Source organism: Rana temporaria, chromosome 4 (genome assembly GCF_905171775.1).
Source record: "Rana temporaria chromosome 4, aRanTem1.1, whole genome shotgun sequence".
NCBI lineage: Eukaryota > Metazoa > Chordata > Amphibia > Anura > Ranidae > Rana > Rana temporaria.
The window spans coordinates 18,165,026-18,189,268 of NC_053492.1; the positions used below are offsets into that span (position 1 = coordinate 18,165,026).

A 24,243-nucleotide genomic window follows, 5' to 3' on the forward strand; every position below is an offset into this window, starting at 1 on the left:
TATAACTATATGCCAATGTAAAGTATTCATCTACTGGTTGGAAGATTATTCCGCACAGTTTCTGAGACTCACCACCAGCTAAGGGTAATGTTTCCAAATTCCAAATAGTCCAAGAGAGGGCTTCTGACTATCCCCAGGCCGGTTCCCCTTGTGGGTATGAAATGTCTCCTTACTCTCCTGAGTATGGAGAGGGAATGACACCACCTATCCCTCTTGGCGCTTCCTAAGTACCTACCTCAATTAGGGCCAGCTGGTCCGTTCCTCCCCTCGCTTTCCGCACTAATTGCGGGGGTTGTTAATGGAAAATCCCCTCGTGTGGCTCCAATTGCCTAAGCCAGCGGCACCTTCAGGCGCCATTATTGTTTACAACGCCGTCGGCGTCACTTCCGCAACCGTAAGTGACGTTGCGGCCATTTTACATGTGAACGCCAGCCTCAGCCATCCACGGAGCTCCCAGCCGGAACCGGAAGTTCCCCGGCGGCCATTTTGGAAGAGGTCGAATGATACACAAACGAATATGCTAGAGAACTCCCAGCAAAAACCGGAAGTTCCCCGGCGGCCATTTTGGAAAGTGGCTAATAACACCCAGGCGAATATCCCAGAGAACTGGCATATATCCTGCCTGAAAAGGGCGGCCAATCAAAACGATGGAACCTGGTAAACAGTGGGGATAGAAGCAAACACACTGGTACTATTTATCAATACCAATGTTGAAATGAAAAATCCGGAGGAACTCAGACAGTTATTTCTAAACAACTGCATGAGTTTAATGGGTACCATTCATCTGCTGTTCCAACAAAGAAAAAAGAAAGGAACAGCCAGAGAATGAGTGGAAAACAAAAAACGCCACAGCTGCCGTATTATCTGCCCCAGGAAGACATTGCTGCGATCCTATTGGCAAAAAGTTAGAGACATCTGGGCGTTCCTTCTTGATTGACAGTCTTCCGACAGGCTTCCGACGGTCGCATCTATCGCATCACAAGTAGCCGAAAGAAGCCGAACGTCGGTGCGGCTCTATACTGCGCCTGCGCACCGACGTTCGGCTACTTTCGGAAAATCGTGACGCGATGGATGCGACCGTCGGAAGCCTGTCGGAAGACTGTCAATCAAAATAGGAACGCCCAGTCCCGCAGCCCATACCCAGAAGTGGCGGAGAAGATAGCTCTCTACTACGGTAAGTACAGCTTCGATTTTAAAACAACTAGCCGATTCCCCTTGACAAAATGAGCCTCAATCTGAGGGTAAAAAAATGTTATGTCCGGGTGAACCTCCACTTTAACTCGGTGTACTGTGTACTCATGACTTGTATATCCAGTTCCTGAGTGTCTGTGCCTTGAGAACGCTGATTGGTTGCAGGGAGGGGCCGAGCTCTCTCACTCTAGGATCATATTAACAGGTCTGCTCTGCTATGCTTTGTATTGAGTGCACAGAGAAGAACCATTCCAAACGATTCAGTTCACTCAGATGAATCGATTCACTCAGTTCACTGAAAAGAACCGATTCAAAAGAACGATTCGTTCATGAACTGGACATCACTACACCCTACACCTCCCTTTTCCTCCTCAGACCACCCCCCACCTCCCTTCTTAGCCACAGGATACCCCCACCTCCCTTCTCTCCTCAGACCATCCCATGCCTCCCTTCTCCTCAGACCACCCCATACCTCACCTCTCCTCAGACCACATACCTCCCTTCTCCTCCTCAGACCACCCCACACCTCACCTCTCCTCAGACCACCACCTCCCTTCTCCTCCTCAGACCACCCCACACCTCACCTCTCCTCAGACCACATACCTCCCTTCTCCTCCTCAGACCACCCCACACCTCACCTCTCCTCAGACCACCACCTCCCTTCTCCTCCTCAGACCACCCCACACCTCACCTCTCCTCAGACCACCACCTCCCTTCTCCTCCTCAGACCACCCCCCACCTCCCTTCTTAGCCACAGGATACCCCCACCTCCCTTCTCTCCTCAGACCATCACATGCCTCCCTTCTCCTCAGACCATCCCACACCTCACCTCTCCTCAGACCACCACCTCCCTTCTCCTCAGACCACCCCACACCTCACCTCTCCTCAGACCACCACCTCCCTTCTCCTCCTCAGACCCCCCCTCCTTTCTTCTTCTCAGACCAACAAACACCTCATCTCTCCTTCTCAAACCACCCCACACCTCATCTCTCCTTCTCCGACCACCCTACACCTCCCTTCTCCTCCTCAGACCACCCCACACGTCACCTTTCCTCCCCTCCTCAGACCCACTCCACACCTTCCCTGAGGTCACCCACACCAGAGGTCAGGGGGGGCCGTCATGGTTTCCTGCCCCAAGGCCCTGAAAGTTCTAGTTACACCTCTGCTCTGAATTCCTCCCTCTGATCCCCTCCCTCTAACACACATCTACATAGTTTTGTTTCTCTCTTCTCTTCCAGTAAATCCTCATCTGACTCCCTCCCTTTGAGACACATCTACTAAGTTTCGTTTCTCTCATCTTCGCTTCTATTCCAGTTTATCCTCCTCCTAACCCCCTCCCTCTGATTCCCTCCCTCTAACCGCCTCTCTCTGACACTCTCCTCCTGACTCCCTCCCTTTGAGAAACATCTACTTAGCTTCATTTATCACTTTGTCTCTTCAATTCTTGGTAAATCCACCTCTGACCCCCTCCCTCTGACCCCCTCCCTTTGACTCCCTCCCTCTCACTCCTTCCCTCTGACACACATTTACTTAGTTTTGTTCCTGTTTTCTGCAGTCAGCCATGGCGTTCTCTGATGCGAGGAAGGAGCTGGACTGTTCCATCTGTCTGCACATTTATACCAATCCTGTGACACTGAGATGTGGACACAACTTCTGCCAGGAATGTATAGAAGATGTTCTGGATAGACATGGGAGGTCTGGAATTTATTGCTGTCCTGAATGCAGAGAACAATTCCAGGTGCGGCCTCAACTTAGCAGGAACATAACACTGCGCAACATAGTGGAGAGTTTCCGATCTACCGCGCAAGAGAAGAAGGAGGAGAAGAAGGAGAGCCAGATCTTCTGTACACAATGTATTCACTCTCCTGTAATTGCTGTTAAATCTTGTCTGCATTGTGAAGCTTCTCTGTGTGACGATCATCTGAGAGTCCACAGCAAGTCACCCCAACATGTCCTATCTGACCTTACCACTCCCCAGAAGAACAGGAAATGCTCCGTCCATGAGAAGATCCTGGAGTATTACTGCACAGAGGACTCGGCCTGTCTCTGTGGGTCCTGCAGGCTGCATGGAGACCATCAGGAACACCAGGTGGAGGCTCTGGAGGAGGCCTCTGAGAAGAGGAAGGAGAACCTGACCAATGCTCTGCAGAAGTTGGTTAAAAAGAGAGAGGAGATGGAGGAAAGCATCAAGAGTCTGCAGAAGTACAAGAGAAAAGTACAAGACGATGCAGACGGTGTAACCAAGAGAGTCACCGCCATATTCAGAGACATCAGGAGACAACTGGACATCCTGGAGAAGAGAATTCTTAATAAGATATCCAGGCAGGCGGAGAAAGCCTCATTCCCACCCTCTGATTTAATTCAGGATCTGGAGATAAAGAAGGACAATCTGTCCAGGAAGATTCGTCACATCGAGGAGATATGTAACATGACGGACCCACTGACTTTCCTACAGGAATCGGACACAGGTGACTTGTGTGATACTGAGGATGGAGATGAGAAGGACAAAAAGAGATGCGATAAACTTCTTAATGGTGGGGGGGATCTGATTGCGACTGAGATCTTGCCCCTATTACATACAGGATTATACGATATAGTAACAGGGGTAAATAAAGGGATAAACATACCAGAACCTGCAGAAATAACACTGGATGAAGACACGGCTCATAATAATGTATATCTTATAGATGACAGAAAGGCCGCACGCTGGATAACCAGAAACCTAAATCGCCCTCAGTTACCAAACAGATTTACAATATTGCCTCAGGTGTTGAGCAGTCAGAGTTTCTCCTCAGGGAGACATTACTGGGATGTGGATGTTGGGGGATCGTCACAGTGGAGAGTCGGGATGTGTTTCCCCAGTATAGACAAGGCACAATACTATGCAGACCTTGGAAATAATCCTGTGTCCTGGTGTCTGGAGAGGAACGCCAATCAGTTGTTAGTGAAGCATGGCTACAATTCTGCAACCCCTTTAGCTGGTAATGTCTCAGTAACCAAAGTCAGAATAAGTCTGGATTACGAGGCCGGGCAGATCTCATTTTTTGAATTAGGTATCCCGATCCGACACCTCCACACCTTCACCGCCACCTTCACTGAACCGATGCATGCTGCCTTATATCTAGGTGAGGGTTGTATAAAGATATGTGGAGAGAATCAGGAGGTTTGACACATTTATCCCAAGACTGGCGACATCACCGGCATTCTGATTGGTTCACCTAGGATCATATATAATCCATACAGATGATTTATATATGATCCCAGGTCCGCCTAGTGTTCACCTTCCCCTACTGGCAGATGCTGTGGTCACTGACAACTCAGATTTCAGACAACAGCTCCCAGCATGCCTCAGAACATGGCAGTGTTGCCAACTTACCAGATTGAAATTTACTGGCACGGCACCCAAAATTTACTGGTGCAGCCTCGTTTTTACTGGCATTTCACAAAAGGTACTAAATTAAATTTTTAGGTGCAAATGTAAGTATTTAGGCTACAATCAAGTACGCTAGGCAAATAGCAATGTGATTTAAGGTAGATATTAAGGTAAAAAAACATATTTTTAGTTATTTTCGATATAATAAGGGCATATTATTTAGTCACATCACCCCCTGCCTCCATCCCCCTCTGCCACCAACACCCCCTGCCTTCATCCCCCTCTGCGGTGCCACAATCTCCCTCTGCCTCCAATCTCCCCCAGGCCCCCTGCCTCCAATCACCCCCTGCCTCCATCGTCCCCTGCCTCAATCCCTCTCTGCGGTGCCACAATCTCCCCCTGCCTCCAATCTCCCTCTGCCTCCAATCTCCCCCAGGCCCCCTGCCTCCAATCACCTCCTGCCTCCATCCCCCTCTGCGGTGCCACCAACAACCCCTGTCTTCATCCCCCACCCTCTGCGGTGCCACTATCCCCCTCTGCGGTGCCACCAACACCCCCTGCCTCCAATCACCCCCTGCCACTAACATACCCTGCCTCCAATCTCCCCCTGCCTCAGTGCCCCCTGCCTCCATCCCCCTCTGCGGTGCCACCGCAGCCACCATCACCCCCTGCCTCCAATCTCCATGCGCAGTTCCAATCCGAACCAATCTCGGCTATTTTTACTGGCACATTCCCGCAACCACGGACATTTACGAACCAGGGAAAAAAGTGCCCGTTTTTACGAACTGTCCATAAAAATATGGACGGTTGGCAACACTGGAACATGGCTGCACAAGTCTTACCAAGCAGCGCAACATGGATTTATTAAAAGAAAACTCAATTTTTTATTAAACACATAGATAAGGTAACTGATATATAATCCATATACTAGTTTATTGGTGTTAAAATTGTACGGAGCACCTAGGGCTGCCTCTATCCAAACTCCCAACTGTCTCTTCCTTGTGGTTATGGCAACAGTATTGTGTTATTGCACAGAATTATACAGAGCTCACATACTAGTTCTTTTTAACCACTTAAAGGGGTTGTAAAGTTTTTATTTTATTTTTTTCTAAATAGGTTCCTTTAAGCTAGTGCATTGTTGGTTCACTTACCCCTTCCTTCGATTTCTTTGTCTGAATTTCTCACTTCCTGTTCCTCCCCAGTAAGCTTGCCCCCATCATCCGAGCCGTTCTGGCAGGGGGTTAGTCAGTGTGCTCGCCCCCTCCCATGGGACTGCATCCCACAGCTTCTCCCCGCAGGGATGTAGTCCCAAGGGAGGGGGTGAGCACGCTGGGAAAGGGAAATCTAAGGAAAAGGTAAGCGAAACAACAATGCACTAGCTTAAAAGAACCTATTTTGAAAATAAAAAACAAACCTTTACAACCCCTTTAAATATGAGATCTGGGGTCAAAAAGACCTCAGATCTCATATTTACACTAGAATGCAATAAGGCCACGTCCCCAATGCATTTCACTCCGCCCCCAGGAGCTTAGTCATGGGGATCCCCATGACTAAGCTCTGGGGGGGGCGGAATGAAACATGTTGGGGGCACGGCCTAGTTGGAGTCCAGGCTGAGGTTGCCTCTCTCTTCACCTCTCTAGGACATCTTGGATGTGCGACTTCCAAGGGCCACCCTTTTCTCTTTCGTACCCTTGCAGGAGCCAGGATGGGCTCCATCCCCTGGCTGTCAGCACTCAAAACAGAAGCTGTGGATGCACCATCTGAATACCCCCTTTTTGCCTAGCCTGAGCGGCACACACATTTTTTTTCAGGTCACAGGGTGTCTCCCAGTAGCCAGCAAATCTTCACCTGATGCTGGCTGCTGGGAAGGTATATAAACCCTCCCATAGTTTCCCTTACAACTCAGTGTTTTGCCTGTGTGCCATGAAGCTGGGTATTGATGTGCTGCTCCTAACCTTGATCCTGGTTCCTGCTGTGATCCTGTTCCAGTACCGGCATCCTGTACCCTGCTACTTCATATCTGCTCTCCTTGTTCCTGAACCCAGTTCTGGCCCTCTTCCTGATCCCTCTACTTGCAGCTCCTGTCTAACCCTATTTATCCGAGTTGCCCTTTTGTATAAGGTATATGGTATTATAGTTAGGTTTTGTGTCCCTTGGTTTACTGTTCCTGTATATTGTCACTTTGCCTTGTATTGTGTTTGCTGGTGTTGGTTGGATTTTGCTTCATTATTAATAAATCTTCCTTTAATCACACAGTCTGGTTTCCGTTCCTTATGTACAGCTCCCCTGATCTGGTCAGCCTTGCTGTTGCCGGATCCCTACACTCAGTATCCTAACACTCTGTAACCAGAGCCGTTAAACTGATTATTTTTTCATTTATTTATTTTACAGGCTGGATTAAGTCTCCATACGCATTATCGCATCTCCAAAGTCGCACAATTTCCAGCGCAACTTTGATCTGACTTTACACTCAATGGATCTAAGTTGCATCAAAAGTCGCATCAAAGTAGTGCAGGCACCTCTTTTTTTTTTAATAATTCAACTTTTATTAAAGATTTTTTTTTTTTTTAACATATAACATTCATAACATTTATAAGCAACACATTACATTTCATAACTTCACATAACTTCTAGGGGGGGATATCTCTCCCCTCCTGTTTTAATCCTCTCCCCTCTTTTAAAGTCGCACCAACTTAACCACTTAAGCCCCGGACCAAAATGCTGCCTAAAGACCCAAGGGGTTTTTACAGTTCGGGACTGCGTCGCTTTAACAGACAATTGCGCGGTCGTGCGACGTGGCTCCCAAACAAAATTGGCGTCTTTTTTTCCCCACAAATAGAGCTTTCTTTTTGTGGTATTTGATCACCTCTGCGGTTTTTATTTTTTGCGCTATAAACAAAAATAGAGCGTCAATTTTGAAAAAAATGCAATATTATTTAATTTTTGCTGTAATAAATATCCCCCAAAAACATATATAACATTTTTTTTTCCTCAGTTTAGGCCGATACGTATTCTTCTACCTATTTTTGGTAAAAAAAATCGCAATAATCGTTTATCGGTTGGTTTGCGCAACATTTATAGCGTTTACAAAATAGGGGATAGTTTTTTTGCATTTTTATTTATTATTTTTTTTTACTACTAATGGCGGCGATCAGCGATTTTTTTCGTGACTGCGACATTATGGCGGACACTTCGGACAATTTTGACACATTTTTGGGACAATTGTCATTTTCACAGCAAAAAATGCATTTAAATTGCATTGTTTATTGTGAAAATGACAGTTGCAGTTTGGGAGTTAAACACAGGGGGCGCTGTAGGAGTTAGGGATCACTGTGTATGTGTTTACTAGTGTAGGGGGGTGTGGCTGTAGGAATGACGTCATCGATTGTGTCTCCCCTATAAAGGGGATGACGCAATCGATGCGCCGACACAGTGAAGCACGGGGAAGCCGTGTTTACATACGGCTCTCCCCGTTTTTCAGCTCCGGGGAGCGATCGCGACGGAGCGGCTATAAACAAATAGCCGCGCCGTCGTCCCGGATCGCTCCCCGAGCGGACCCGACCTCCGCATGTACCGGGGGTGGGTCCCGATCGGACCCCCCACCCACGTCAAGCAGAGGACGTACAGGTACGTGATTGTGCCTGTCCGTGCCATTCTGCTGACGTAAATGTACTTGAGGAGGTCGGAAGTGGTTAAACGGGTGCCATTGAAAAGATTGGGGTGCAACTTTTCATATGACTTTGATGTTCAAAATCACATGAAAAATCGAAGTGTGAATGGAGCCTTAATGTGTGCGGAGGACCCATTTTGCACAGTTGTGTATATCGCACCTTTTTTTTGCTATTCAGATCAGCAGCCATGTTTATTGTCATGTAACACTGACTTCTGTTATCAGTATAATTGCACCTCCGTGCTTTGTCTGTTAGCCCAGTTTATACAAACCTCTAAGGCAAGGCGAGGCAACCTCAGCACTCCGGCTGTTGAGGAATCACGATTCCCATGAGGCATTGCAAGACTGATAACTACAGGCATGATCCCCAGAGGTAGAGGCTTGGTTGTATTTGTAGTCTCACTACAGAGATGGAATGCTGAGGTTGCCTCGCCCTGCCTTAGAGGTTTATATAAACTGCACTTTCACACAGTTGCAGTTAGACTGATAACAGAAGTGAGTATTACGTGACAAAAAGCACGTCAGCTGCTCTGACGGGCAGGGCCAGCCTTAGGTGTTCAGGCGCCCTGTGCGAGCTAATCCTGTGGCGCCCCCCCATCTTCACCCCTTGCCCCCTGGTCACCTAAACATACACAAAGAGGAAAACAATATTTGTAACAAATAATTTGTTTTAATAACAGTTAATTTAAGTGCATGTACAAACAATTATCCTCCTCCCCTTCTGGGTGTAGGCTGGCTATAAAAAGTAAATACTTTTTTCTTTTTATCTGATAAAGTAGATGCATGCAGGGCCAGGGACTCAGTGTGACTTACCTTTTGGTGGACGGTGCGGCTTTGCATTTAAAAATGGCGCCACCCGGAGCTTAGACACCACTGCGCATGCGCCGTCTGCCCGAGAATAGCCGAGCGTTTTCGGGCTTTCCCGAGCAGCGGCGGTGCATGCGCAGTGTGCCTGTCGGGGCTGGCAGCAGCCATTTTTTCTCACGTTCCGCAGCCGATGCCTTGCTCTTCACCCAGTCCCAGGGCAGCGCCTGCTGCTGTGACTCATAGGAGTCAGACTCCTGTGATGATCATGTGAGTAACTGACTGCGACTCACATTCTGCGAGCTCTGATGGCCGCACGGCGCCCCTGTTGCCCATGGCGCCCTGTGCGACCGCACAGCTCGCACACCCCAAAGGCCGGCCCTGCTGACGGGTTAGAACTAGGAAAAAGGCAAAGGTTCCATAATGCCCGGTAGGGATGAGCTCCGGGCGTGTTCGCACAGTCTATGTGCAGAGCCCACCAGGAAGTCGGCACGGCGCTAATAACAGGCAGGGAGAAATTGTCCCGATGCTCGGCTGCAGAGATCGGGAAATGTCTCACTGCCTGTGATTAGAGAAGTGCGGTGCCGACTTCCTGGCAGGCTCTGCACGTAAAGTGTGCGAACACGCCAGAGCCCATCCCTAATGCCCGGTATGGTGCACTCACTGCCCGGGATCAGGGCCAGATTAAGAACATCATGGGCCTGGTGCTGTGGATTTTGTGGGGCCTTTTATAAATAAATAAATAAAAATGCAAATTTAATCTAATTAAATTAAAGAAAGAGAGGGGTGAGGGATAAGGGAGAGAGGATGCGCATGAGCATGCGTAGGAATGACATCAACGCAGCCCGGCCAAAGCAAGTGACCAAAAGCACAGAACCCAGAAGGAAGGTAAAGATGGATGCGCATGCTCACATGCTGTCCGTTTTCATCAGATCTCTCCATAGGAGACAGTGGTGCTGCACAAGCCCCATCCCGCTCAGTGAGCAGAGAGGACCTTGTCAGTAGTGATGGAGTCCGCCTGGTGTGGAAGAGGCCTTAATATTTAATATACAGTTGTGTAAAAAAAGTAATTGCCCCCTAAACCTAATAACTTGTTGTGCCACCCTTGGCGGCAACACCTGCAATCAAGCGTTTGCTATAACTGGCAATGAGTCTTTCACATTACCGTGGAGCAATTTTGGCCCCACTCTTCTTAGCAGAATTGTTTTAATTCAGCCACATTGGAGGGTTTTCCAGCATGAACGGCCTGTGTAAGGTCACGATACAGCATCTCAATTGGATTTAAGTCCAGGCTTTGACTAGGCCACTCCAAAACCTACATTTTGCTTTGTTTAACCACTTAACACCCGGACCAAAATGCAGGTAAAGGACCTGGCCAGTTTTTGCGATTCGGCACTGCGTCGATTTAACTGACAATTGCGCGGCCGTGCGACGTGGCTCTCAAACAAAATTGGCGTCCTTTTTTTCCCACAAATAGAGCTTTCTTTTGGTGGTATTTGATCACCTCTGCGGTTTTTATTTTTTGCGCTATAAACAAAAATAGAGCGACAATTTTGAAAAAAATGCAATATTTTTTACTTTTTTCTATAATAATAATCCCCCAAAAATATATAAAACATAATTTTTTTTCCTCAGTTTAGACCGATTTTTTTGGTAAAAAAAATTGCAATAAGTGTTTATCGATTGGTTTGCGTAATTTTTTTTTAGCGTTTACAAAAAAGGGGATAGTTTTATGGCATTTTTATAAATTTTTTTTTTTTTACTACTAATGGCGGCGATCAGCGATTTTTTTCGTGACTGCGACATTATGGACTTTGGACAATTTTGACCAATTTTTGGGACCATTGTAATTTTCACAGCAAAAAATGCATTTAAAATGCATTGTTTACTGTGAAAATAACAGTTGCAGTTTGGGAGTTAACCACAAGGGGGGGCTGAAGGGGTTATGTGTGACCTCATGTGTGTTTACAACCTTAGGGGGGTGTGGCTGTAGGTGTGACATCATCGATTGTGATTCCCTATAAAAGGGAACACACGATCGATGACGCCGCCACAGTGAAGAATGGGGAAGCTGTGTTTACACACAGCTCTCCCCGTTCTTCAGTTCCGGGGACCGATCGCGGGACTCCAGCGGCGATCGGGTCCGCGAGTCCCGCGGCTACGTTCACGGAGCTTCGGACCGGGTCGCTTGCACGCACCCAACCCCACAGCTGGGCTTAAAGAGCCACGTACATGTACGTGGATGTGCCCAGCCGTGGTTAAACCATTTGGAGGTGGACTTGCTGTGCGTTTTGGATCATTGTACTGCTGCATAATCCATTTTTTCCCAGTCTCATTCTTATTGTTGAATCATGAACATTGATCTTACCTGAGGCAAGTGAGGTCTGCAGTTCTTTTAGATGTTGTTTTGGGTTCTTTTATGACCTCCTGGATAAGTCGTCCTCATGCTCTTGGAATTATTTTTGTAGGCCGGCCACTCCTGGGAAGGTTCACCACTGTTCCAAGTTATCTCCATTTGTGGATAACCCTTCCTAGACCGATACATGGACATTACTTTGTTTCTAATCTGTTCTTGAATTTTCTTAGATTGTGGCATGATATGTGGCTTTTTGTGATCTGTTAGCGTGCTTCACTTTTGTTAGACAGCTTCTATTTATGTAATTTCTCGATTCAACAGGTACAGGGGGGATATAAAAGTGTATTAAGTGTATTGACTGTATTAAGTACCCCTGCCCAGTATACTGTATGTGCAATTTGGGGGTAGTGCTACAATAAGATATATTGTGTATGTTGAACATATATGTAGAAGTCCCAATAATTCCTAACCAGTGATGGCTGGTGCTCAAAATTTTTGGGGGGGCGCAAACGAAAAAAAAAAAACAATTGCAGCCTCACTGTGCCCATCAAATGCAGCCACTGTGCCATGCCATCAAACGCAGCCACTGTGCCATGCCATCAAAAGCAACCACTGTGCCATGCCAATCAAATGCAGTCACTGTGCCATCAATTGTCACCACCATGCCATGCCATTAAGCGCAGTCACTGTGCCATGCCATCAAACACAGCCACTTTGCCATCAATTTTCACCACTGTGCCATGCCATCAATTGTCACCACTTTGCCATCAATTGCCACCGCTATGCCATGCCATCAATTGTCACCACTTTGCCATCAATTGTCACCACTGTGCCCATCAATTGTTACCACTGTGCCCATCAATTGTTACCACTGTGCTGTCAATTGTTACCACTGTGACCATTAATTGTAGCCACTGTGCCCCGCAATTGTAGCCACTGTGCCCCGCAATTGTCACCACTTTCCCCCGCAATTGTCGCCACTGTGTCCCGCAATTGTAGCCACTGTGCCCCGCAATTGTAGCCACTGCCCAGTAAAATGCTGCCACTATGACCTGTAAAATGCCCCCGGCACTTACCTTTCTGGGGTCAGCCGTGCTTCTACCGTCCATCGATGTCCCTCGTCCAGTCCCTCGTCTGATTCAGCCAATCAGGTTACCGATTACCAGAATCAGATTACCTGATTGGCTGAGACGCCTGTCAGTCTTATCCAAGGAACACACCGCCGGTACGTCCCGCCTATGCACAGCACCCTGTACCATATGATTAGCTGTAGCCAATCACTAGTAATCACAGCTGTTATAAATGTAACCGATTCATGACAATTCAAAATATTGCTATTACAGTGATAATACCAGTGTAGCGCCCTGCTCCTGTTAAACAGGCGCTGCTTTAAATTTAGAGGGGGTCTGAGCTGTTATTTGGTTCAGACCAGAGTGATTAAGGGCAATTTAGCCTCTGTTCCAGCCATGGCTGTGCTGGGAGTATCCACCATTGCTCGCCTGGGGGTGTCATTACCACCCCAGGCCAAGGGTGGCAGCAGCAAGGTCAAGGTGTGTTGGGTGTCCCCCTCATCAGCGAATCAGTGGGAGTGGTTGCCCCGCTGTGCATGCTGGGGAGGGGTACTTAAGGAACAGATGCCGTTGGTGCGGGGTCCGTCCGTGCGCGCCTCCTGGCCTGAGGTGCGTGTGTTCTGAATCCTGGCTCTGGGACCATGTTGGTCCAGGGTCGAGGCTTTGTCTGGTAGGCCCAGTAGTCTGGCTGGGGCCTGCCTCGAAAAGGTGATCCTGTGCTGTCCGTCCTGCAGGAGGAAGCCACTTGATGAAGGAGACCAGGGGATGACCTATCCTGGAGAGGGCCATGCAAGAGGCTGGTACCTTGGGAGAAGGCCTGGAAACTTAATTGAAGAATGCACTGTACATCGGGAGGCTTAACAGTGTCGCCAGTCGGATCTAAAAGTTCTAGAGAAGCAAAGCTAAAGAGATCCGGGTGCTGAATCCTGTGGCAGAGGATTCCGGACCAAAGTGTCTCATCAACAAAGGAAAGTCTGTGGCAGAGACTGTACTTTACTTTGTGCGCCATCCCGGCTGCTAGGCCAGTGAGAGGGACCTATCCGGGTGAGCAATACCCACTCTGGCTAGAGTGGCGATGAGAACTGTTTGCTGGAAACAGGAATGTTTCCTTATTTGTGACGGTGCACCTGAACCTATCTAGCCTTCCACCCCTTATCCTTCTTTTCTACTGAAGTTCTGCAAAATAAACCCAAGAAAAAGAAGTGCATTGTGTAGACATTGAAATTCTTCAGGCTCTCCTTTCACCCTGGACAGTGAGAATATAGAGGTAACGTGCCACTCAAAATATAACCAGCAGCTCCTCCAGTGGTAGTGCTACATCAGTAACAGCAATTAAAGTGTAAGCGGGCACAGTAGCGGCAATTGATGGGCACACTGGCAGCAATTGATGGGCACGGTAGAGGCAATTGATGGGCACACTGGCAGCAATTGATGGGCACACTGGCAGCAATAAATGGGCACAGTAGCTGTGTTTGATGGCACAGTGGCTTCAATTTATGGGTACAGTGGCTGCGTTTGATGGGCATAGTGGCTGCATTTGATGGCACAGTGGCTGCGTTTGATGGAATAGTGGCTGCGTTTGATGGCACAGTGGCTGCGTTTGATGGCACAGTGGCTGCGTTTGATGGGCACAGTAGCTGCGTTTGATGGGCACAGTGGCTGCAATTGATGTGGTTTTTTTTTCAGTTTGTTTGCACCCCCCAAAAAATTTTGAGCACCAGCTGCCACTGTGCCTCCCCCCTCCCCCCGAAACCCTACCAGGCTACATGCCCTCAACATGGGGGGGAGTGCCTTGGGGCAGGGGGGCTATGACCCCTCCAAAACACCTTGTCCCCATGTTGATGGGGACAAGGGCCTCTTCCCCACAACTCTTGCCTGGTGGTTGTGGGAGTCTGCAGATGGGGGGCTTATTGAAATCTGGAAGCCCCCTTTAACAAGAGGACCCCAGATCCCGCCCCCTATGTGATTAAGAATGGGGTACATAGTCACCTTGTGGCATTGCCCCTTAGTTATTTAAGAACTGTCAGATGGTGGAGCTGGCAGACAGCTGGAGCCTTTGTCGGGAGCAGAGCCTTTTTTGGGGGGGTCAGAGGTGTCGACGGGTGGCATGTTTGACGATGGATCTACACCGGACTTTTTTTTTATATTCAGCTGTCAGCTGATGACTCATCAGTTTATAAGGATTGCGGTGGCCGCCAGCTCCTTAACAACCAGTACACATTCCATCATTACCGTATACCTCGATCACTACTTAATTACAGCATGAATTTAATTATTTATTTCCTTCTGTTAATGGAGTTTAATGCCTTTTCATGCAGTATTTACCGGGCACTTTCTGCATTTTTCAGTAAATACTACATAATGGTATAGTAAATTTATAAGTTACAGGATCGCATGTGATATTTAGGCAAAATGTGTCCGGACACCTAAATATCGCACACAAATTCCTTTTGTGAATAGAGCCCACTGTCACCAGTCAGAATCCCTGATCACCGCCACGCCAGACATATGATGACAGTGTACTGCACTGGTGACAGCATGTAAAAAAAAAAAAAAAAAAACATTACATTTTCCCAAAAATTGTGACAAAAAATGTACAGCTTCAAAAAACTTGCTATGCCTCTTACTAAATACATTGGACTGTCTACTGTCCAAAAAATAGGTAATTTGGGCATTTTAAGGGCCTCAAGAAATGAGATAGAGCTGTCAGTACATCAGGATTGATCAATATACTGTATATCCCATAGTTTGTAGTCTCTATAACGTTCACACAAGCCAATTAATATACACTTATTGGGATTTTTTGGCTACTTTGGCCGATGAATATCTGGATTCTCGAAGGTCAGGCGAAAGCGAGCGATATCCACTATCTAGGCCCAGTTTACCACCCCGACCCAATCCTCCTACCAGACCTAAGTGCTATACCTGTAACCAAACTGGTCATCTGCAGTAATATTACCCTACCCGATCCATGAGGTACCGAGAGACTGCTCATCCATCCAGACCCTCAGCCCGACACAAACCTCCTACCAGACCTAAGTGCTATACCTGTAACCAAACCGGTCATCTGCAGCGATATTGCCCTACCCGATCCACAAGGTACTGAGAGACTGCTCATCCATTTAGACCAGCTGCTCATCGCTTCCAGAACGAGCCCAACCATCGAGATGTTCAGGAAGAGTGCGGCAAACTTTTTGAGGCTGATCCTGTCCAAGCTGCTGCCGGAGATAATAATTTGCAGCACCATCGTCAGGCAGTATGGGTTAAAGCGGGGGTTCACCCTATATAAAAAAAATATATATTTTTTTCCCTCTAGCATTAAATTCGGCATAGTAGCGCAAGCTACAGTATGCCTGTCTGTATTTCTTTATCCCCGTACTCACTGTTATATCGTACATAGAAGATTCCGGGGAATGGGCGTTCCTATGGAGAGGGAAGGTGATTGACGGCCGGCCCTGGCACGTCACGCTTCTCCGGAAATAGCCGAAATAGGCTTGGCTCTTCACGGCGCCTGCGCATAGCCTGTGCGCAGGCGCCGTGAAGAGCCGAGACCTACTCCGGCTGTCTTCGGGGAGCGTGACGTGCCAGAGCCGGCCGTCAATCACCCTCCCTCTTGCTAGGAATGCCCATTCTCCGCGGCAGACGGAATTGTCTATGTACGATATAACCGTGAGTACGGGGATAAAAAAATTAAGACCGGCATAGTGTAGCTCGCGCTACTATGCCGGATTTTATGCTGAAATGTTGTTCTGCAGGGTGAACCACCGCTTTAATGTGCAGCCAGGCCCATTTTCCTTTTTGGGAAAAAATACACCTTTTAAATTAAATAATAAGACAACAGTAAAGTTAGCCTAATTTTTTTATACGGTCAAAGATAATGTTACGCCAAGTAAATTGATACCCAACATTATGGATGAGCCGAACACCCCCCGTTCGGTTCGCACCAGAACCTGCGAACAGACCAAACGTTCATGTGAACTTTAGAACCCCGTTAAAGTCTATGCGACTCGAACGTTTGAAATCTAAAGTGCTAATTTTAAAGGCTAATATACAAGTTATTGTCCTAAAAAGTGTTTGTGGACCTAGGTCCTGCCCCAGGGGACATGTATCAATGCAAAAAAAAGTTTTAAAAACTGCCATTTTTCGGAAGCAGTAATTTTAATAATGCTTAAAGTGAACAATAAAAATGAAATATTCCTTAAAATTTCTTACCTGGGGGGTGTATAGTATGCCTATAAAGTAGCGCTTGTTTCCCGTGCTTAGAACTGTCCCTGCACAAAGTGTCATTTCTGAAGGAAGAAAAGTCATTTAAAAGCACTCGTGGCTATAATGAATTGTCGGCTCCCGGCAATGCGGAGAAAAGTCATTGAAAGTCATTGATAAAAAAAAATGCGTAGGGGTCCCCCCAAATTCAATTACCAGGCCCTTCAGGTCTGGTATGTATTTTAAGGGGAACTCCACCCCAAATTAAAAAAAAATGAAGTGGGGTTCCCCCAAAATATCCATTCCAGACCCTTCAGGTCTGGTGTGGATTTTAAGGGAAACTCCACCCCAAATTAAAAAAAAAATGTTGTGAAGTTCCCTCCAAAAATCCATACCACACCCCTTATCCGAGCACGCAACCTGGCAGGCCACAGGAAAAGAGTGGGGGGATGAGAGAGCGCCCCCCTCCTGAACTGTACCAGGCCACATGCCCTCAACATTGGGGGGAACATTGGGAGGATGCTTTGGGGGTCTGTGACAAGGGCCTCATCCCCACAACCCTAGCACGGTGGTTGTGGGGGTCTGTGGCGGGGGGCTTATCGGAATCTGGAAGACATCTTTAACAAAGTGGACCCCCAGATCCCGACCTCCCCTATGTGAATTAGTAATCCATCCCATTGTCCCTCTGTCCATCTCACTGTCCCTCTGTCCATCCCACTGTCTTCCTATCCATCCCACTGTCTCCCTATCCATCCCACTGTTCCCCTGTCCATCCCACTGTCCCCTTTTGCATCCCACAGTCCCTCTGTCCATCCCACTGTCCCTCTGTCCATCCCACGGTCCCCCTATCCATCTCACTGTCCCTCTGTCCATCCCACAGTCCCTCTGTATATCCCACGGTCCCCCTGTCCATCCCTCTGTCCATCCCACGGTCCCCCTATGCATTCCACGGTCCCCCTATCCATCCCACTGTCCATCCCACGGTCCCCCTATCCATCCCACTGTCCCCCTGTCCATCCCACGGTACCTCTGTCCCTCCCACTGTCCCCCTATCCATCCCACTGTCCCCATGTCCATCCCACTGTCCCCCTATCCATCCCACAGTCCCTCTGTCAATCCCACTGCCCCCCCATCCCACAGTCCCTCTGTCCATCCCACTGTCCATCCTATGGTCCCCCTGTTCATCCCACTGTCCATCCTACAGTCCCCCTGTCCATCTCATTGTCCCCCTGTCTATCCCACGCCCCCCTATCCATCCCACTGTCCTTCTGTCCATCCCACTGCCCCCCTATCCACCCCATGGTCTCCCTGTCCATCCCACTGTCCCTCTGGCCATCCCACTGTCCCTCTGTCCATCCCACTGTCCCTCTGTCCATCCCACTGTCCCTCTGTCCATCCCACTGTCCCCCTATCCATCCCACTGTCCCCCTATCCATCCCACAGACCCCCTGTCCATCCCACGGTCCCCCTGTCCATCCCACCGTCCCCCTATCCATTCCACGATCCCCCTGTCCAACCCACTGTCCATCCCACGGTCCCCCTATCCACTTCACTATCCCACGGTCCCTCTGTCCTTCCCACAGTACCTCTGTCCATCCCACGGTCCCCCTGTCCATCCCACAGTCCCTCTGTCCATCCCACTGTTCTCCTGTGCACCCCACTGTCCCCCTGTCCATCTAACTGACTACTCTGCGGCCCCCCTGACCACTCTTCAGCCCCCGCGTCCACCCCAATGCCTCCCCCTGTGCATCCCGCTGGTGTGGGGTTCTTTGGGGTGCTGCGGGTAAGGTGGTCCACTTTGGGGTGCCTTAGATATGATGGACTGATTTGGAGTGTTGAGGTAGAATGGGCCACTTTGGTGTTGTATTAATAGTGTGGGTTGCTATAGGTAGGATGGGCTACTTTGAACTGTCAGTGGAAGGTTTGGGTGCAGTGGATAGTAAGGGTTGTTGTAGGTAGGGTGAGTTTAATTTAGACCCCTTCCATGGTCAATGCAATGTGGCTACAACCTCTGTTCGCAGTGGCGTACACAGCACACTGTTTTACTACTCTCTTTAAGCCACCCAAAGGTTTCCAAGGTCTTTTACAATCCTATTTTCTATAAAGGCTATACTACAAAAAAAATGCAGTGCGCCAAAAAGTGTTTGGGTTTGGCTTGAAGAAAAAAGTGGCAACCTTATGCTGTGTTCTGCCCATCTCTACTCAGGAGAAATACAGACTGCTCTGGAAAAAGACGGTGTTGTTTCAAGGAGCACAATATGACGATACTTGAACAAAAATTAGATGTGTAGCTTGAGTTGTCAGAAGGAAGCCTTTACTGTGCCAATGCCACAAAAAAGCCCAGTCAAATCTTTGATGGTGTGATCAGCAGACCTCTCCTCTCTATCCACTCTTCCTTGTTCTACACACAGAGATAGCTCAGGAAATCCTCCTCTGACCCCCTCCCTCTGATTCCCTCCCTCCGACTCCCTCCCTTATTTAGTTTCGTTTCTCTCTCCTACAGTCAGCGATGGCATTTTCTGATGCGAGGAAGGAGCTGGACTGTTCCATCTGTCTGAACATTTATACCAATCCTGTGACACTGAGATGTGGACACAACTTCTGCCAGGAATGTATAGAAGATGTTCTGGATACACAGAGGGGGTCCGGAGTTTATTGCTGTCCTGAATGCCGAGGAGAGTTCCAGGTGCGGCCTGAACTTTGCAGAAACATAACACTGTGCAACATAATGGAGAGTTTCCGATCTACCGAGCCAGAGAAGAAGGGGGAAAAGATGAGCCAGATCTTCTGTACGCAATGTATTCACTCTCCTGCACCCGCTGTTAAATCTTGTCTGCATTGTGAAGCTTCTCTGTGTAATGACCATCTGAGAATCCACAGCAAGTCACCCCAACATGTCCTATCTGACCTCACCACTCCCCAGAAGAACAGGAAATGCTCCGTCCATGAGAAGATCCTGGAGTATTACTGCACCGAGGACTCGGCCTGTCTCTGTGGGTCCTGCAGGCTGCATGGAGACCATCAGGAACACCAGGTGGAGGCTCTGGAGGAGGCCTCTGAGAAGAGGAAGGAGAACCTGACCAATGCTCTGCAGAAGTTGGTGAAAAAGAGAGAAGAGATGGAGGAAAGCATCAAGAGTCTGCAGAAGTACAAAAGAAAAGTACAAGACGGTGCAGACGGTGTAACCAAGAAAGTCACCGCCATATTCAGAGACATCAGGAGACAACTGGACATCCTGGAGAGGAGAGTTCTGAACAAGATCTCTTTCCAGAACGAGAATATCTTATTCCCAGCCTCTGATTTAATTCAGGATCTGGAGATAAATAAGGACGATCTGTCCAGGAAAATTCGTCACATCGAGGAGATATGTAACATGACGGATCCACTGACTTTCCTACAGGAATCAGACACAGGTGACTTGTGTGATACTGAGGATGAGGATGAGGAGGATAAAGAGAGACGTGATAAACTCCTTCATGGTGGGGGGGAACTGGATGTGACCGGAATCTCACACACATTACATACAGGATTATACGATATAATAACAGGGGTAAATAAAGGGATAAATATACCAGAACCTGCAGAAATAACACTGGATGAAGACACGGCTCATAATAATGTATATCTTTTAGATGACAAGAAGACCGCATGCAGGATAACCAAAAACCTAAATCGCCCTCAGTTACCAAACATATTTACAATATTGCCTCAGGTGATGAGCAGTCAGAGTTTCTCCTCAGGGAGACATTACTGGGATGTGGATGTTGGGGGATCATCACAGTGGAGAGTCGGGATGTGTTTCCCCAGTATAGACAAGGCACAATACTATGCAGACCTTGGAAATAATCCTGTGTCCTGGTGTCTGGAGAGGAACGCCAATCAGTTGTTAGTGAAGCATGGCTACAAATCTGCAACCCCTTTAGCTGGTAATGCCTCAGTAACCAAAGTCAGAATAAGTCTGGATTATGAGGCCGGGCAGATCTCATTTTATGAGTTGGTTTTCCCGATCCGGCACCTCCACACCTTCACTGGCATCTTCACTGAACCGATGCATGCTGCATTATATCTAGGTGAGGGTTGTATAAAGATATGTAGAGAGAATCAGGAGCTGTGACACATTTACCCCAAGACTGGCATTCTGATTGGTGCACCTAGGATCATATATAATCCATACAGATGATTTATATATGATCCCAGGTCCACCTTCCCCCTACTGGCAGATGCTGTGGTCACTGACAACTCAGATTTCAGACAACAGCTCCCAGCATGCCTCAGAACATGGCTGCACAAGTCTTACCAAGCAGCGCAACATGGATTTATCAAAAGAAAACATTTTTAATAAAACACATAGATAAGGTAACTGATATATAATCCATATAATAGTTTATTGGTGTTAAATTTGAATGGAGCACCTAGGGCTGCCTCTATCCAAAATCCCAACCTTCTCTTCCTTGTGGTTATGGCAGCAGTATTGTGTTATTAGACAGAATTATACAGAGCTCACATACTAGTTCTCTTTAACTTGCTCGCTGCTTTTCCCAGAAGCTTGCACAGAGCTGGAGGTTCAATGGCAGACAAGCCCTGCAGTGTTTTACCATTAGTGCTCCTTCTCTGATGGGATACCTGCAACAAATCCTTTGTGTTGAAATGGGGACGGGTATAGAGGGGGGTAATTATGGTTGGCAGACCCTTTCAATTACCACCTCCTTTACTGAAAGCACAGTCATCCCTTATCTATATCTACAGAACAGAAGCAGAAAGCAATCTCAGATAGCACTTCATAAAATGATTTTATTGTATAGAGATGACCTAGATGAGATTGTTCCCTATTATATAAAGTGAACCTGTCATTTCCCCACTCAGGACAAAGTAATTGGTTTTCTTATAACTTTTCTGCCACTAAGACCCCGTTCCCATCTGAGCGATTTGGAATCGCAGGCAGAAACAGTATAATATTGTCCGTGTTTCCAGATGTCGCCAAAATTGCGACAAAATCTGCAACATGCTTTTGTGTGCCATACCTTCTGAATGACATCCCAAACGTGATGCAATTTTGCCGCAGTTGATGTTAGAAAAAATTGCGCGAAAATCACAGCAAACCGCACGTGAAAAGACGCGCCTGGCTTAGTGCCAAATTTTGGTATCACTTCAAGTATGACTATTCTAATATATCACCATTATAGAGCATTCTGTGACGGTGTATCATTATCATAATAATCCATACGCCACTATATTCCTCTTCTAATGTAACATTGTTATAATCTATTCTGTTCCAATGTATCATTATTATGAACATTTACTGCTCTGCTGGATTACTATTATAATCTATCACTATTAATAAGAACAGGTATTCCAATGTATTACTATTATTATCACCAATCTAATCTATAACTATTAATAAGAACAGGTATTGCATTGTATCTTTATTATTATCACTAATCTACTCGCTATTAATAGGAACAGGTATTCCAATGTATCGCTATTATCATCCCTTTTCCAATGTATCACTATTAATAAGAATAGGTATTCCCAGGGCTAAGACACGGGGTGGGCAGAGGGGATGCTTTCCCCAGGCACATCAGTGTACTATAGAGATGGGGGCGCTGTGTGGTGATCTCATTTTGGTTACAAGGCTGTCAGGAGGAGTGACAGTGGCATCACCACTCCCGTCCGCCCAGTTTTGAAAGCGGCAAGGAGCGAAAGAGATAGAGCACAGCCCGTGCCTCCTTCCAGCTATCTCCCCGTCCTCCTTCCTGTCAGTGCAGCACTCCTGGATTCAAAAGCTGACAAGGGTGGTCACAGGAATACAGGAGATGCAATGAAAGGAGGGAGGAGGAGGAGGAGAGAATCCCGTTTTTGCTGACAAGCACACCAGTGCATGTGGTTGCAGGGCATTTGCCATGCTTCCCCATTCGCCAAAATGTGTCACGTTTGGCAGGCTGAGCACTACAGGTATTTATTGCCATGGGCATGATGCAAAGCACATGATCACGGCATGTAAATCCCCCATCCACTGCCTATTGCAGCTTAAGAGTGTGGGTGGGAGGAGGTAAAAATGCAGCTCAATCACACATTGTAGCGTGGGGATATGTAGTATTGGATTGTTCCGGTGTCCACCAGCGGGTGTCTACCAGTAGCAAAGAGAAAAGGGTGGTCCCTGGAAGTCGCACATCCAAGATGTCCTAGAAAGGTGAGGAGCATGACAACCTCAGCCTGTACTCCAACCAGGCCACGTTCCCAACGTGTTTCTCTCCGCCCCCGGAGCTTAGTCATGGGGATCCCCATGACTAAGCCCCGGGGGGGACAGAGTGAAAAATGTTGGGGGCGTGGTCTGGTTGGAGTCCAGATGTTGCCACTCTCTTCACCTCTCTAGGACATCTTGGATGTGCGACTTCCAAGGGCCACCCTTTTTTTGTTTGTACTCTTGCAGAAGCCAGGATGGGCTCCATCCCCTGGCTGTCAGCCCTCCAGACAGCAGCTGTGAGTGCACCATCTGCATACCCCCTTTTTGCTTAGCCTGAGCGGCACACACATTTTTTTTTCCAGGTCACACTGTGTCTCCCAGTAGCCAGAAAATCTCCACCTGATGCTGGCTGCTGGGAAGGTATATACACCCTCCCATAGTTTCCCTTACTAGCTCAGTGTTTTGTCTGTGTGCCATGTAGCTGGTTATTGATGTGCTGCTCCTGACCTTGATCCTGGTTCCTGCTGTAAACCTGTTCCAGTACCGGCATCCTGTACCCTGCTACTTCATATCTGCTCTCCTTGTTCCTGAACCCAGTTCTGGCCCCCTTCCTGATCCCTCTTCTTGCTGCTCCTGTCTAACCCTGTTTATCCGTGTTCCCCCTTTTTGTATACAGTATTTAGTATTATAGTTAGGTTTTGTGTCCCTTGGTTTACCGTTCCTGTATATTGTCACATTTCCTTGTATTGTGTTTGCTGGTGTTGGTTGGGTTTTGCTTCATTAATAAATCTTTCTTTAATCACACAAAGTCTGGTTTGCGTTCCTTATGTACAGTTCCCCTGATCTGGTTAGCCTTGCTGTTGCCGAATCCCTACACTCAGTATCCTAACACTCTGTAACCAGAGCAGTTAAAATTATTATTTTTGCATTTATTTCATTTACAGGCTGGATTAAGTCTCCATTCGCATTAACACATCTCCAAAGTCGCACAATTTCCAGCGCAGCTTTGATCCGACTTTACACTCAATGGATCTAAGCTGCATCAAAAGTCGCATCAAAGCAGGCACAGTTTCAAAGTCGCACTAATTGAATGCGTGCCATTGAAAAGAATAGGGTGAGACTTGTCACGTGACTTTGATGTCCAAAGTTGCATGAAAAATCGCACAAGTGTGAATGGAGCCTAAATGTGTGCGGAGGACCACTTTTGCACAGTTGTGTATATCGCACCTTTGCTTTTTTTGCTAGTCAGAGCGGCAGCCATGTTTATTGTCATGTAACACTCACTTCTGTTATCAGAATAATTGCAACTTCGTGCTTTGGCTGTAAGCCCAATTTATACAAACCTCTAAGGCAGGGCGAGGTGAAGTTTGCGTCATTTTCCAGCGTCGGGTA

General features: G+C 47.6%; 1 protein-coding gene across 4 annotated transcripts; it reads left to right on the forward strand.

Moving 5' to 3' along the window:
• The first annotated feature begins 2,481 nt into the window (after nucleotides 1-2,481).
• LOC120936007 (putative tripartite motif-containing protein 75) lies at nucleotides 2,482-23,659 on the forward strand. Of its 4 annotated transcripts, XR_005748573.1 has the most exons (3): nucleotides 2,482-2,638; nucleotides 2,747-4,466; nucleotides 20,865-23,659. XR_005748573.1 is itself a non-coding variant. In XM_040348080.1 (2 exons), the coding sequence occupies exons 1-2, from the start codon at nucleotides 2,753-2,755 to the stop codon at nucleotides 20,779-20,781; spliced, it is 1,608 nt and encodes a 535-aa protein (XP_040204014.1). In that variant the 5' UTR covers nucleotides 2,657-2,752; the 3' UTR covers nucleotides 20,782-23,659. The 4 variants fall into 4 exon arrangements, 2 of the variants coding, with proteins under 2 accessions (XP_040204014.1, XP_040204015.1); XM_040348080.1 differs by lacking the exon at nucleotides 2,482-2,638 and having other exon boundaries at nucleotides 2,657-3,762; nucleotides 20,184-23,659; XM_040348081.1 differs by lacking the exon at nucleotides 2,482-2,638 and having other exon boundaries at nucleotides 2,657-3,679; nucleotides 20,107-23,659.
• The last annotated feature ends 584 nt before the right edge of the window (nucleotides 23,660-24,243 follow it).

Coding starts and splice junctions, on each gene's coding strand:
- LOC120936007 (XM_040348080.1), top strand. CDS start 2,753: ATGGCGTTCTCTGATGCGAGGAAGGAGCTGGACTGTTCCATCTGTCTG. Junction 3,763..20,183: donor GCGACTGAGATCTTGCCCCT/ATTACATACAGG, acceptor AATCTCACACAC/ATTACATACAGGATTATACG.